The sequence below is a fragment of the Natrix helvetica genome (assembly GCF_964273705.1).
Source record: "Natrix helvetica genome assembly, chromosome: 12".
Lineage (NCBI taxonomy): Eukaryota > Metazoa > Chordata > Lepidosauria > Squamata > Natricidae > Natrix > Natrix helvetica.
This window is the reverse complement of record NC_138556.1, coordinates 11729871-11745386: the sequence shown is the minus strand read 5'-3', so window position 1 is coordinate 11745386 and position 15516 is coordinate 11729871. Positions and strand designations below refer to the sequence as shown.

Here is a 15516-nt window from a genome sequence, read left to right as displayed (position 1 = left end):
TACATATCACTTTCTTGCTTATAGTTCCAAGAATGTATGAAAGCCAAGAAGCACTTCTTGGAAGTCATTCAATTGCAGATGGCCAAAGCTGGATGAAAGGAAGACATTTAGGTACCATTTGTGGAGGTGGAAAAAAAAGTCAAAGGACTGCGGTGCACATGCCAGGTTCTTTTTCATAAATGTGACATTTATGCAAATGTCCCCTATCAGAAAGGGCTTGTTCAACGCAACCTTTTTTTGGTCTACAGCAGATGGCATGACCTCCCTACCTTGGGATGATCTCAAAGGAACCTGTAGGGCGAGACCAGATTACAAACAGCCCTTATGAATTCCAGGGGGAGGAGCACACAATCTCTCCAAGAGACACACAATCTGTTTTTGAAACTTAACCCATAAGGAACGTGTAACAAAATGGGATACACAATACATTCAGATAGTTTACATTTCGGGAAACGCTAAGGGTTGCTCTCTGTCTGGTAAATGCATATTGTACAAGAATTAATAGTCATCTATATATAATAATTCAGTAGAAAAGTACAGGAAGGACAAAAAAAAAAAAAAAAAAAAACCACCACCACTTTTTGCTCTTCATCCATTTCCAGTTACAGGGGGACATTTTTTCTTGTCTTCAGAGGACGCAGGGAAAATCCACTTGTAAAAATTTAAACCGAGGCGCCTTTAAGTCTGCTAGGCATGTTGCTGGTTTAAAAGGATGTTGGACTTTTTTTTCTTTCAATTGAATACAATTAAAAAAAAATACACCTAAAATTCTTTGCATGCTTGCTTGTTGGGATCGTCCGACGTATCCTTCCCAACGAGTGGGAACATTTTTGTTATTTTTATTTTTTGCCATACTGGGATATGTTAAACAACGATGGGATATCCAAAGCAAAATTCTGTACAAGGCAGTTGGTTGATTCGGCCATCCTGGGGATTCACGATTTCATAGTACATATTGGAACCACGATGACCAAAATAACTGTACAGGCGGCGGCTGCAATTAGAGCAGATATTTTACAAACTTTCGCTCTTCGGAATTCAGCCTCCTTACGCTTTATTAACGAATCGTATCCTGGTGTATAGATATCCTCCATCCAATATTCTAAATTGTTGGGATTCAAGGATTCTTGAGTCTGAAATTAAAAAAAAATACAAAACGTGGAGGAGCATTAAAAAGACAGTTTTTCCATCTCCTCTCTCTCCATAAATCATTTACCGCATACATCATTAGCTGGCTGAGCAAAATATGCTACCTTCACAATCTGGGTAGATCTGATCCAGCATGCTAGGCTAAAATATACTTTGTGTGGTCCTTGCCACTCTCTGAGCTTTTGTTGTTTCTTTTTCTTTCTTTCTTTCTTTCTTTCTTTCTTTCTTTCTTTCTTTCTTTCTTTCTTTCTTTCTTTCTTTTTTCATTACCCAACTAGATAACATCATCATTTCCTGACAGTGAGAACAATTGCCTCCAGAAGTTGTGAATGCTCCAACACTGGAAGTTTTTAAAGACAACTATTTGTCTGAAATGTTATAGGGTTGTTATATCTTGCCTGAGCAGAGAGTTGGACTAGAAGACCTCCAAGGTCCCTTCCAACTCTGTTATTCTATCACTGCTGGAAGGGAGTGGCTATCACTAAATAGAAATGATCCTTGGCTCCATATTGGGAAAGTATAATTTTATTAGAATACAAGTATATTGCAGTAATGCATAGCCAGAACTGAGAATCATGGAGCAAAATCCCTAAGTTCAACATTTCCCTCCTTTAACTGCCTCCACACTGACCCCTCCCCCCATGACCGACCAGGTTTAAGCAAGTTGTTTTCAGAATGGACATTTCAAATATAGTATGTATCCAGCTGCATTCTTCTCCAAATTGGATGACCTTGAAGCAGCATCTCAGGGAGTTACAGCAGTTGCTACTTTCGCTTTCCCACAAGCATTCCCCCTTCCCTCTCCCCAGAGTTCAGTACAGACTGTCACCTCATAGTAGTGAAGCACACAAGCAAGTGTAAGGTGGCAGTTGAGAGGGATGTTTGCTGATGATGTTACCTAGTTGGGTAATGAAACATCTCCATAAAAGCAACCACACTCAGAGAGCACCAAGGACACCATCGTTCAACCCTGAGCTATGAATATTCTCTTGTGGTTTTTTACTGGTTTTTTTCTTTTCTTTTCTTTTGTTATTAAAATGCTATTGTTTCTTTTCTTTTGTTATTAAAATGCTATTGTTTCTTTCCTTTTGTTATTTAAAATGCTATTGTTTCTTTCCTTTTGTTATTAATTTATTGCTTGCCATCTAGAATTATTTGGCAGTTGAGGTGGCCCATACATGAATTAAATCAACAGCATTGGTAAGAGACCAGATTTTCCCATTTCTCTTTGGTCTCCTTGCCACTAAATAAGTGGAAAAATATCACAGTCTCCAAAATTCCTCTTTACGGAAAGAAGTATGAAAACATATTTTTTCACCCAATGCGATGAGATGTGTGTGTCTGTGAGAGAGAGGGGGGGGGGGAATTATTTATTTATTTATTTATTCGGTTTTTAAAGCCACCCATTTTCCAAGCAATTCTAGGGTTAAAAGTATCACATTGCAAAATAAGTTATCAATAAAAACACCACAGACAATTAACTCCGAAAGTGCAGATGTAGTTCAGGATGCATCTTGGCTCAGGGCCTGGGAGAAAATAGGACTTCAAAGCCCCCCTACAAAAGTGAAAATAATTTATTCTGCATGATGTTGTTGTGTTTTGGTAATCAAAGGACTGTGATTTTTTTATAAAAACCCCAAAACATCAGAGGGAATGAAGATCTGTCTCTCTTTATTGCCCTCTATTTCCAGAGATTCCCATCATATAATTCCAATAAAATAAAATTCAGTTCTAATTCATCTGATTCACATCGTAGACAGCATGAACTTTTTGCATTTGTCCCCAATTTTAAACATTTGGTGCAATTTTAACTTTAGCATAACAATATAAATTGTATCTCTACAATTTATATTGTTTTATTTGTTTCCTAGTACGATTTGATTGCTTATTTGTACCATGTGACTATCATTAAGTGTTGCATCTTATGATTCTTGACAAATGTATCTTTTGCACTGAGAGCATCTGCACCAAAGACAAATTCCTTGTGTGTCCAATCACACTTGGCCAATAAAGAATTCTATTCTATTCTATTCTATTCTATTCTATTCTATCCTATCCTATTCTATCCTATTCTATCCTATTCTATCCTATTCTATCCTATTCTATCCTATTCTATCCTATTCTATCCTATTCTATCCTATCCTTATGACTTTTGATGAATGCATTCTGTTTTATTTTTCTTTATGTACATTGAGAACTTATACACCAAAGACAAATTCCTTGTGTGTCCAATCACACATGGCCAATAAAGAATTCTATTCTATTCTATTTTATTCTATTCTATCCTATCCTATCCTATCCTTATGACTCTTGATGAATGCATTCTATTTTATTTTTCTTTATGTACATTGAGAACTTATACACCAAAGACAAATTCCTTGTGTGTCCAATCACACATGGCCAATAAAGAATTCTATTCTATTCTATTCTATTCTATCCTATTCTATCCTATCCTATCTTATCCTTATGACTTTTGATGAATGCATTCTATTTTATTTTTCTTTATGTACAATGGGAGCTTATGCACCAATGACAAATTCCTTGTGTATCAAATCACACTTGGCCAATAAAGAATTCTATTCTATTCTATTCTATTCTATTCTATTCTATTCTATTCTATTCTATTCTATTCTATTCTATTCTATTCTTTCCTATCCTATCCTATCCTATTCTATTTAAATGTTAAACATTGGGTTTTCTTTTTCTTTTAAGATACGTCTATAAGAGGCATACTGTGCCTGTATTATTTAATTTTCAGCCCCAAATGGACAAAACTCTGGGAAGATCTAAAGGAGCAGATGGGTCACCATGGATCTGAAGGCTGTTACACTATTGTGATATGGATAGCAGCATCTTGGGCCAGTCCCGAGGGAAGGATGACAGTTAACAGGATGGGAAGGAGAATGATTATATTTGAAAGCTTTCTGATTTATTCAAAAGAAAAAGAAAAACTGTGCTGGATCTGGCAGCACAAAGGTAGGTAGCTCTACCCTGACGGTTCCCTTGACTCTCCTGCCCCCAAGTTTACCAAGGTGGGACAGATAGGCTCCTTCTGAAGTGGAACTCTCTCGCTCCCTTGTTGCAGTGCTTCTTTGCTTTTCATTTGGCAGCCTTGCTTAAAAAAAACGGCTGACAAGATGCCCTCGAGTCAAATCAGAGCAACACCTTGTGACTGAACCTTTCCACCCCCCGAGTCTGCTGGGGCTCCAAGTGGCTGATTAATTCCGAATCTTGACACCTGAGCAAGAGAAAGCTGTGAGAAGTATCTTGTCTGTAGGGAGATCAGAAGGAAGATAACTGCAGTTTCCAAAAAAATAATAATAATCATCCCCTCTGGAATTTGGGATGACAGCAAACGGGTACAACTGGCAAGCTACCAAATCAGAGGTGTTATTCAGCCAGTTCTGACAGGTTCTGGAGAACCTGTAGCGGAAATTTTGAGTAGTTCGTAGAACCGGCAAATAGGCTGGCCCTGCCCACAGCTTCCTCCCAGCCGATCTTCTTTTGTTGCCCTGAACAGGAGAACAGAGCTGGGAAGCAAGTTAAATGGTGTGGGGAGGGAATGGGGATTTTGCATGTATCCTTCCCCTGCCACGGCAACCATGCCACGCTCACCAAGCCATGCCCACAGAACCGGTAGCAAAAAAAAAAAATTGAATCCCACCACTGAATCGGTCCCGGGTGCCCAAAAGGTTGGAGACCGCTGGCCTGTATGTCACTGCGTTTTTTTGTTTGCCAGCTGTGCTTCGACTCTAAGACATACGGTAGACTGATCTTACTCTTATCACTAAACTCACTGTGCATATCCACACATTCTTCCACATTCCTTCATCATTATTTCACTTTCTTTGTCTTTTGTTCGCCTGCCAAGGTGGTAGGCAGGAACTCTGCCAAAATGTAATCGTTTAGTTAGTAAGTTTTGTTTTTACTTTCTTTACAATAAAATGCGTTTCTTAGAATATATCTCGGGTTTATTTTGCTTAATTATCAAGTCGCGGAGAGGGCGCGACTGATAAATCGAATAAATAAATAAATAATAAGTATACTTCAAGGAGAAGCCACAGTTCATCCCCTCATTAAATACAGGGCTGAATTTACACCCTGACACTGTAGGCAGAGGCGGATCCCCAAGAATAGGGAAGAAGTGTCTCACCTGTAGGTCCAAAGATGCCAGCTTCCCTTTCTCTCCCGAATTCCTGGTGTATTCCTCAACGGTCCACGAAGGCTGGACTCGTTTCACTTCAGCCAGCTCTGTCAAGCGCATGTCTGTGTAAAGAGGGTTGGTCTTCATATGGGATTTGAGTGATGCCGGATAAGGGTGAGGGCTAAAGACTTGCTCTATCAGGAAACCGTCTTTGGGTGGTTTGGAATGGCGATATGGCTGAGGGATTTCGTACTGCCGATCGGCCTGCAACAAGGTGTGAAAGTTGGGTGGGTATCCTTAGAAAGGCCCAATGGGGATTCTGAGCAGACAACAACGGAAAACATGCATGCATGATGGTCCTGAAGGGGTTTAGCATTAAAGGTTTGCTGTGCAGAGGAGATCTTGCATAAACTTTCAAACTTTTCACACTACCAACCTGCCTTCCATTAAGGACCTGTACACTGCACAAGTCAAAAAGAGGGCTGTGAAATTATATCTGTTCTGACCGAGGCTTCCCAAAGCAAACTTCTTGTCCCAACAAAAAAACCCTTTTATTAATTGACTGTGAATTCTGCTCATTCACATCCAACAAAGTCTTTCAAGGGAGGATTTGCAGTCACAGACCTTATCTGGCTTGGCAAGCTGACAAGCCGATATCTGCAAAACTTGGCAAGGAGTCTTGGAGAGTCACGAACCAATTAAGTGATCTAATTGTCTCCTGCAAACTCCACTCCCCTTTCGCTCCTCTTTTATTTCCTCTGGGAGGAGCTATTTATTGTCCACCTGCGGCCTTACTCCCAAGTCAACCCCTGTTCTTTAACTGTTCCCTTCGTCTGGCAACTCTGTGCATGCGCACACTGGGAACAGGCTCCAGCTGTTTATCTGCCTCATTGATGTCTGACTGTGAAGGCAGCTGATAACTGTCAGATGGCTCTGGCCCCCTCTCTGCCTCCGACAAAGAGCTCCCATCAGAGCCTTCCCCCGACTCCAGGATTGGCCCATGCTCCTCTCCAACCTCCTCACTGTCCAAATCTGCTGCCAGCTCTGCTGGCCGCTGGTGGGCCACAACCATACCCAAACTTTCATTGTTTTAAATGTCTGCTTCATTAAACAGATTTAATAATAATAATAATAATAATAATAATAATAATAATAATAATAATAATAATAATAATAATAATAATAATAATAATAATAATAAAAGGAGTAACCACATTATCTAGAAAAGCGTTTGAGACTTGTTGCTGGGAGGGAGAGAGTGAACTCTCATCACACATACCAGCTCCTACCAAGCCAACAATTCGAAAGTGTGCAATAACAAGTAGATAAATGGGCACCATTTGGGTGGGCACCTTCATGGAGATGTGAAAGGAGCCCACAATTGGACGTTGGTGATGTCATTGACAAATCCTTTCACCTCTTTGTTGCTTCAGACACAGGATTATTAGTATTAGGAGCTTATGAGAACATCTCAACTGTACTTCTATGCGAAAACATGAATATATTACTGATTGAACCCGGGGGAGAAAAAAAAGGAATTATACCTCTTTGGATTTCCGTTGCCAATCTTTGTTTTCCGTCCCACTTCGCTCTTTCATCTCTTCCTCTGTGATGCCAGCTTGGTTGGCATAGGTGATGGCACGCCAGTCTCTAGGGGAGTTGGAAATGCTTGCAATCTTAGATTCGGTGGCACTGTTTTCCTCGGTTAAAGATCGTGAGGATCTCCTGGTGAACAAGCTCTTTTTCAAGGCTTTGACACGAAGGCTCTCGCTGTTGCTGCCACTGGCATCAGAGCAGCACCAGTCTGGGTTATTCTCCAGTTTGCCCCCGTGGGACGAATTGTGGCATGAAAAAATCCTGGGGGAGGTGCTGTCTTCTGAGGGAATCTCACTGGTCAAGGAATTAAGATCGAGCTGGACACTCATACTCTCCGGCTGCTGGATCTTTTGGTCCAGTTTGCTTAGCTTCCCCAGGACCTGAGAAATCTCATCCTTGACCCCGGAGAGGGATTCCAGTTTCTTTTCGATTTCTCCAATCCTTAGGACTAGTTTGCAAACACTGGTTTTCAGCTCATCGTCTGTGTTGCTGATCTCCAGCCGAGATAGTTTGTCTAGGTTGCTGCCAGAGCTTCCGTTGGAAATTTTAGCTAAATGGTGTTCTGGGGAGCTTTCGCAGTCAGATTTGTGGATCTGAGAAAGGGAGCCAGTGCTGTTATAACAAGAAGATTGGATCACTCCTGTAGAGCCGGAGACGCTCATGTCATCCAGAAATCGGAAAATATCGCTAATGTCGTCACTGACGATTTCAGAGTCGTCGTCAGATTGCTTCAAGGAGTGTCTCTCGCCATACTTACTTTGGTTTGGGTGGGTCATCTCCTTGAATTTTTTGCGTTCCAGCCCTTGCCGATCGGTCTGCGTCCCGACGCTACTGGTTTTATCAATGCTTTGAAGCTGAACGGCGGTGCAGTTAATGCTTTTGTCTTTAAACTTTTTGATGGGCTCGTGCTTGTCGACTTCTAAGATGGAGGGGATGTCTTTGGATTTATGCCCATTTGATTTGACCCCGTAATTGGCCTGCATCATGGCTTGCTGTTCTTTAGAGCTGAGATACTGTTGGTGCCTCTCAGAAGCGGAAAAATTCATCGGCTGGCTCTTTGAACTTTGGTATTGGATCTTCTCTTCTGGCTGTTTCCTGTTAAAAAAGGATCTTTCAAAATCAGGTACTTCCTCCGTGTTCAAACTCCAACTCTTGACCGGCCAGGGAGTTGATTTGCTTGGCTTTCCCAACCATCGTTTCGTCTCTTGAGGACCAAGGATAGTTGTTGGGCCAAAATAGGTCGAAGCTTGGAGATCATCTAAGCTTTCATGCTTGGCTCGTCTCTTCTCCGGAATGGGGGAATAAATGGGGTTCAAATACTGGTTACTGTAAGGTATTTCGAAGCTGTGGTTGAAGAAGGTCTGCTTGGTGGTTTCCTTTTGGCTTGGGGGTTCTCCAAGCTCATCGTCCACTTTGCCTGGAGGCGACATCAAGCTGGGCGAAATGGTGATGAGGTTATGGAAGTCTTCCTTGAAGATGTTGCGCTTCTGCATGCAGGACTGCATCAAAAAGGGCTCGTCGCTCGGAAGGAAGGATTCCTTCATGCCCGAGCTGGGAGGTAGTGACTCCTGGTCTGAGATGGAATCCGTATCAATGTTCATGGGGAAGTAAGTGCTCTGCATTTCACAGGAGGGAGAATTGGCAATGGTGTAGGTTGCCAAAGCTTGCAACCGATCAAGAGAAGCGGTTCGGCCTTTGACCTCTTTATTCACCCCCAGCAAAATGTTCATCTCTGAAGTGGGTACAAATGGAGTACAGTCTTTGCAATCCCCCTGTCTACATTTGGAAGCCCTCTTGCTGGAGTAGCCCCTGCCGAATTCCCCATCTTGCAGTTCGCAGTTCCCCACGCAGTCCGCCATATTGCACACCTCGTTGTCCGATCGGCAGGAGTCCAGCGACTCTTTTTTCCTCACTTTCTCTCGGGCGATGGGCAGCTTCTCCTTGGCCATGCCCCCGTTCATCTGGATGAGGTTGAAGATCGTCACAATATCGGCGGCCACCATGATCTTCTTGGACTGCTGATTGTTGACATTGCATCTCATTTTGTCCTTGAACAAAGTGGCCGGGAAATTGGGATCCAGGCAGGCCGTATAGAAAAGCACGCTCCTTAGCTTGGCCAGCTGGGACAAGTCAAATCGAGCACATAATGATTTGCAGAGGTCCTGATAGGAAACAGAGTTCTGCTTAGTATCCAGTTCCTCCAAGATGTTCATCAGGAACACAGAAGATTCTTGATGGGCCTCCATGGTAGGTAGGAAGGGCTGCAGTTCACCTTTAAGGTTTTGCTCCGGTTATCTGCTAATTGATAAAACAAAACAAAACAAAAGTGTAGTTATCACAAGTCATTGCATCTCAATGATCTACTAGTGGCTGATGAAGAGAGGGTGTTGCAAGTATAAAAAGTGCAGTACCCGTTCCAAACTATTCAAATTTTGTCTTTTAGCATGAAGGGGTTCTGAAGAATGATTAGGCAAACAGAATAGAATTTACCATGTTCTATGTCTCTTCTGAAGAGTTTAGAGTAATATCCATAGCTCTCCCTTTCTCCCTCCCTCCCTCCATCTATCCATCTCTTCATCTCTCTTTATCCATCCATCCATCCATCCATCCATCATCTCCCAGAATGTATCCTTGTACACACGGATCACAAGCCTAGCTTTTCACCAGGCTAAAGGTAAAAGTTCCCCTCGCACATATGTGCTAGTCATTCCCGACTCTAGGGGGAAGTGCTCATCTCTGTTCCAAAGCCGAAGACGTCTCCGTGGTCATGGGGCCAGCATGACTAAACGCCGAAGGCACATGGAACCCCAATTACCTTCCCACCAAAGTTGGTTCCTATTTTTCTACTTGCATTTTTATACGCTTTTGAACTACTAGGTTGGCAGAAGCTGGGACAAGTAACGGGAGCTCACACCGTTACACGGCGCTAGGGATTCGAACTGCCGACCTTTCTGATCAACAAGCTCAGTGTCTTAGCCACTGAGCCACCACGTCCCTTCACAAGGCTACCACATCATTTTTTAAAATTTAAACAATTCTTTGAGCATGGCTGCTAGCAAGGCCAGAGCTAGGGGGTCTCCTTCACTCAAGGTCAACTTAATGCCCCCCCCCCCTTTCCAAGGGATAGAGCTCAACTCAAGGACCTGCCTTCTGACAAATCGGTCTTTTGTTAATAGACACAATATATTACAGTAACCATTTTGTGAGTGTTTTTTCCCCTCTCAAATTACTCCTATTGGGCCAGGCTACAAATTTATGTAAATTCATCATTTCAACCCTCCAAATATGTCCTGTTGATTATGTCCCGGATTCCCCACCAGGAAATAATAAATAAAACAACTTTGCTATCATTAATTAAGAGGGCTGCCAAAAATCCAGACCACTAGATGGCAGACGAGAAACACAGAAAGCCAGCTCTTTGCTGCCACCTAGGTGCCGTCTCAGTTTAGGCAGCCCAGATATGGTAACCCTCCCTTAGGGTTAAGCATGAATCACATATCACTTTGCAAGGTTTATATTCACAGGGACATTAATTTTGCTTGCAGTTATCCTTTGAAAGAGAAAAAAGAAACTAAAACACATATCTAACTCCCCTTCCCAAAAAAGACCAAGCAATATTTGGTCAATATGCGTAATGTGTTCCAATTACAGAATTAAAGATTAATGGAAACAATTGCAGAATTGCAAATTGTAGGAAGTTAGCACCTATCCTTCTCCCCCAAAAATGAAATATTTTGGGAAATATTGAAAAGGCAGAATATTATATTTCCCTGGATGAGAAAAGGAGAAACATGTTTTAAAGACAAAGCAGCCCCCTGCCCCCCCCCCCACCTTTGTCAATGGGCCATTAAGGCCTGAGCCAGTCTATTCTACATAACAAAGATCTACCTACTTCAGGCAGAGCCATCATAGTGATCCCAAAGCCCTTTCATTACATAATCACTTAGCAACAGCTCAACCAAGCTTGGGACTCAAAAGACAAACAGCCTACAAAGTTAGCTAAGACCCCCCCCCCAGCCTCCTGAGAGCCTGACCACCAATCAGAGTGGATTTTTTACACAGGAGCGGGAGGCTCTGGGGTGGGGCCCAGAGAGGGCATAAAACCAGGGCACTCTCAGCATCTCTTCCCTTTTCCTCCCAGCATCTCAAACCATGTGGTCCTGTCCACCATTAAACCATCTTTCCAAGCAGTCTCCATGTTTCCAGTGTCTTTTTCCCCCACTTGGAACTGAACTCAGAAGGACATTTCTTCCAACAATATAAACTAGGACACAGAAGAGAGAAGCAGCTCTAATAAACATTTGTTATTAATTTGATCCAGACTTGTTGGGACAATCATGTTTCAAACCTGTTCTCATAAGCCTACACAATCCCTACTCTATTTCCCCTATTCTCTGAGAGTAAGCCTTGAACCTAGCAAGCCTTGCTTCTTCTATTTAAAATTGCCTGCTGACATATATGTGAAAAAGTAACTTTACCGTATGTAAACAAAACCGCCAGTTTTCGCTCCTGAATTTGTCAAAGGAGAAGTACCGGTTTTCCTCCATTCGTAATTTACACAATTTGCTATCAATATTGCTACTACCAATGCCACAGTTCAGCACCTTATGCTTTCAAACACTTTATCCCCCATGCACTGTAATTCAACGTTATAAATTTGATTCTATATTTTTCACTAAGGTTTTCCAGGCAGGGGTGCAGGGGAGGGAAGAGCTGGCTATCCGTCCTTATTTGCCATGATTGAAATCGTATTGGTTGTCACAGGGCAAAGATTAGTGGTGCAGTTTTCAAACACGTTTGCTAAGAAGCAATGCTCATAGCAGGCACACACACACACACACACACACACACACACACAAACATAAGGTACACAAGTGAGCAAGCTAAATGTGAATTCTTTTGTGGGCCATCCCATGCTACGTCGAATCCATAAGTGGTCTCCTGCTAGAATCACACAGATATTCAGGTATGCAGGAGGAGGAAAAAACCCACCAATATAAGCAGTAAGGAAGACTCTGCCCTTCTAACTGTACCATTCTGCCTCACTGTTTACATTCCCCTCCTCCTTTACCACTGCAACCGATGTAGCTCTTCGAAGCTAACCCTACTGAATTCTCCGTGGCCGTCGTCACACATGGACAGGAGTCGTACCAGCCTTTTAAGTAATAACAAGAAATACCCCTCTGTCCTTCTGCCATCCTCCCTAAGGCAGAGCAAACGGCTTGTATGTCCTGGCTCAGAATTGTTCCATGAGAACTGATATGAACACTTGAGCAAGCTCATTGCTAGAATGGGGCTGAAAGGCAGTTCTCAGATAAACATGCTTTGCTTGCCTCGAGATGAAGGAAGGAGAAAGAAAACAGTTGTGTATGTATATTTTGTGTGTGTGTGTACACACACATATACACGTGTGTTTGTGTGTGTGTGTGTACATATACATAGACAATTCAAATTAAAATGTAGATCAACCATGAGGAGGGGAATGTTGTATAGTACCCAAACTGGTTTTTCTAAGGACCCCTCCTTTTTGTCCTCCTCTGATCTTACAGGATAGGAGTGGAGATAAATTGGAGTTTTGGTTCCTACCAAGTGTGTTTCACAAAGATGCAAATACATGGTTGTTGGGTTTTGTTTTTTAAAAATCTCTGCATTTCTGTAAATCCCAGGGCAGATATCAGATCTTCTGCAGGCAGCCGCCTTCATGTGATTTTTATTCACTCTTCCCAAGCCATTGGGGAACAGAAGGGAGGGCCCCCCAACATAATTTGCCAGGGGGGCTTCCTCATCAGCTCAAGTCAAGCATTTACTGCAAGGCTGCAATTCCCTGCATTTTGGAGGGTGAGGAGGGAAGAACCCTTAGGAAGAGATCTTGGCACAGGCATCGTGTCTTCTCCAAGCAGCAGCCCAAATCCAAAGGTTGATTCGGGTGTGCGGGGAAGGGATGGTAGCAGAAGTTGCTAATTTAGTTTAGAATGCGTGGCTAATAAACTTAACCTAGACCTAACTTTCCAGAAGGAGAATATTTTCCCTTTCTTCAGGTTGACAGGCCTGGCCGCACACCAGCTTGCACCCACCTAGAATATCCAACTTTCAAGGAGAAGGGAACTGCTTTTCACCTAGACCGTATTGGCTCGCTGCTGAGTTTCGGCCAAGTTTCAAAGACATTCGTGGTTAGTCACCATAAGACTTCCCCTTGCAGATCACCACTTTCATGGAAGCCCTTGGGCCAATCATTATTATGCAATCCAGAGCATCAGGTAAGTAGCAGGTGAAGAAAGGGAAAATATTGGGAGAGAAGAAGAACCCAGAATTATAAGGACCATCCCAAAAGAGAGAGGAAGAGAGAGAGAGAGAGAGAGAGAGAGAGAGAAAGGTGCCTCCAGATTTATGACTGCAGCACACATGCTTGCAACTATCCATCCAAGATCACCGGCTGAGGGAGGAGGGACCCAAAACACAGCTTCACAACAGAACGGTTTGCAGGTCCCGATATTCCAACATTCCCACCCTGTGGTTAATAATAAAAAAAATGGAGGACCTTTAGCAAAAGAACTCCAGAGCCCTTCAGAGTAAGGATGCTGAGGCGCCTGCTGCTAGGGTCTGCTTCGCAGGGCAAAAAAAATCCCCCCAACAACAACCCCAAGGACTTTCTGCTAAGGAATTGCGATTCCGCACAGTTCCTTTGGAAGAAATTCTGAACGGGGGTCCATGAAATGGTCTCCCTGCTTCTGTCTTCTCCAAATTCTGAGGAGCTCTACACACACACACACACACACACACACACACACACCTCTATCGGTTGTCCAAAACACAAAAAAGCGGAAGAAATAAGCAGTTTCCCCCCTCTGTGCCATCAATTTATCACTCCTCCCCACGGGGGCTAAGAGAGTAGAAGCAAACCCAAGCCTCTCTTTGTTGCAATCAATTTGTTCTATCCAGTGTGCCTCTCTCTCTCCCTCTCCCTCTCTCCCCTCAAGGAAACAAGGAAAAAAAAGGTGAAAGCCAAATTCAGTGCTGCTGGGTGGTAAGAAATCCAGGGGAGGGGGCTAGAGGAAAGATAGGGCTGAGTCCCTCTCCTTCCCTCCCTCCCCCCCTCTCTCTCACACACACAAACACCTCTATCCACTGTCCTAAACACAAAAAAGCGGAAGAAACATCAGGCTATAAGCAGTTTCCCCCCTCTGTGCCATCAATTTATCACTAATCCCCATGGGGGCTAAGAGAAGTACAAGCAAATACAAGCCTCTCTTCATTGCAATCAATTTGTTCTATCCAGTATGCCCCCCCTCTCTCTCTCCCTCTCCCTCCCTCCCCTCAAGGAAACAAGGGGGGGGGGAAGGCTAGAGGAAAGATAGGGCTGAGTCCCTCTCCTTCCCTTCCTCCCTCCCTCCCCCCCCCTCTCTCTCTCTCACACACACACACACACACACACGCCCCAGGATTTACAGCTCTGCTTTATGGTCCCCCAGTTTCATCCATTCATATAAAATAAGGCTGGTTCCAGAGGCGAGGGTCCTGCACCATCCTGTTGCCCAACGACTAGGCTTTGGCTTTGGCCATCCAAAGAGCAGCTAGGCTGGAGGCTTAAAATTGAGCACACAATCCCCAGAATCCACACTTGGCTAGGACCAACCGGGGCAGCTTCCTTCACACACACAAACAGCATCCCCCCTCCCCCCCCCAAATTCTCCCAACTACTTCAACGGGTTGTGTTTTTTCTTTTCCTGGAAAGAGATGACCGCTTTCCCCGCGGGCTTTCTTGGCTCTTTCTTTGCCAAGATTTTCCGGGAGGGACAGTCCGACGCCAAGGCGTCTTTGGTGGAAAAGCCGAGGCGGGTGGCCCCGATCCTAAACCCATCGCCGCCCAGTCCCCCTTACCTCCAACTTTCCTTTTGAAGGAACAGGGAGGAAACGAAGAGCGCCTGCAGATCTGGGGTTGGTGGGCTGGTGGTGTTGTTGGGCTTGGTTTGGGTTTCCCCCCCCCCGTTTTGCGGGTCTCCTTTCGGTTTCTTCTCGACCCTCACGTCAGGCTCTTCTCCCACCACTGCTTATCCTGCAGCCGGGACTTTGCCAGCAGTAGGAAGAAGAGAAAGCAGAAGAAAAAGGTCTCCCAGTAGAGTCTCCCCATGGCGCCAAGATTTGATTTGCAAGAAAAAGAGAGGAGGAGGAGGAAGAGGAAGAGGAGGAGGAGGAAGAAGAAGAAAAGGGCGGCGGGAGGAAGAAGAAAACCAGATGCCAACGGGATGCCCAAATCCGCCAACCCAGCACACTGCGGAGGTCGCCGGGGATGGCTTGCGCCGATCCAGCCGCTCAGCCCCTCGCCTTCCTTCGGGAGCATCCCTCTCGGAGGGGCCACGAAGACGTGTCAGCGCCTCGGCTCCGGACCCTCCTCGGGCGAGGCGATGGGTGAGCCGGGGACGCTCCTCCACCCGGGCTCAGAAGCAAACAGAGCCAAGCTCCGAGGAGCGCGCGCGCAGCGGCGGCGGCGCGCGTTCTCGCTGCCAAGGCCCCTTCCCCTCTCCCGCGCGCGCTCCCTCTCCCCCTCCGAAGCGCCCGCTCGTCCATCATTGGCCCAGCTGGGCTTCGGGGAGGGGAGAGAAAGAGAGAGAGAGAGACCGGGGCAAGCT

At 44.4% G+C, this 15516-nt stretch overlaps 1 protein-coding gene across 1 annotated transcript; it reads right to left on the bottom strand.

The window, feature by feature from the left end:
* Window positions 1-432: 432 nt before the first annotated feature.
* On the bottom strand, window positions 433-15237 carry MINAR1 (membrane integral NOTCH2 associated receptor 1). The gene is made up of 4 exons (XM_081965103.1): window positions 14768-15237; window positions 6838-9187; window positions 5303-5557; window positions 433-1133 (listed from the first exon to the last, which is right to left on the bottom strand). The coding sequence occupies exons 2-4, from the start codon at window positions 9133-9135 to the stop codon at window positions 936-938; spliced, it is 2751 nt and encodes a 916-aa protein (XP_081821229.1). The 5' UTR covers window positions 9136-9187; window positions 14768-15237; the 3' UTR covers window positions 433-935.
* Window positions 15238-15516: the final 279 nt, after the last annotated feature.

Coding starts and splice junctions, on each gene's coding strand:
- MINAR1 (XM_081965103.1), bottom strand. CDS start 9,135: ATGGAGGCCCATCAAGAATCTTCTGTGTTCCTGATGAACATCTTGGAG. Junction 5,558..6,837: donor GGCAACGGAAATCCAAAGAG/GTATAATTCCTT, acceptor ACCTTGTTGCAG/GCCGATCGGCAGTACGAAAT. Junction 1,134..5,302: donor TGGCATCTTTGGACCTACAG/GTGAGACACTTC, acceptor TTTTAATTTCAG/ACTCAAGAATCCTTGAATCC.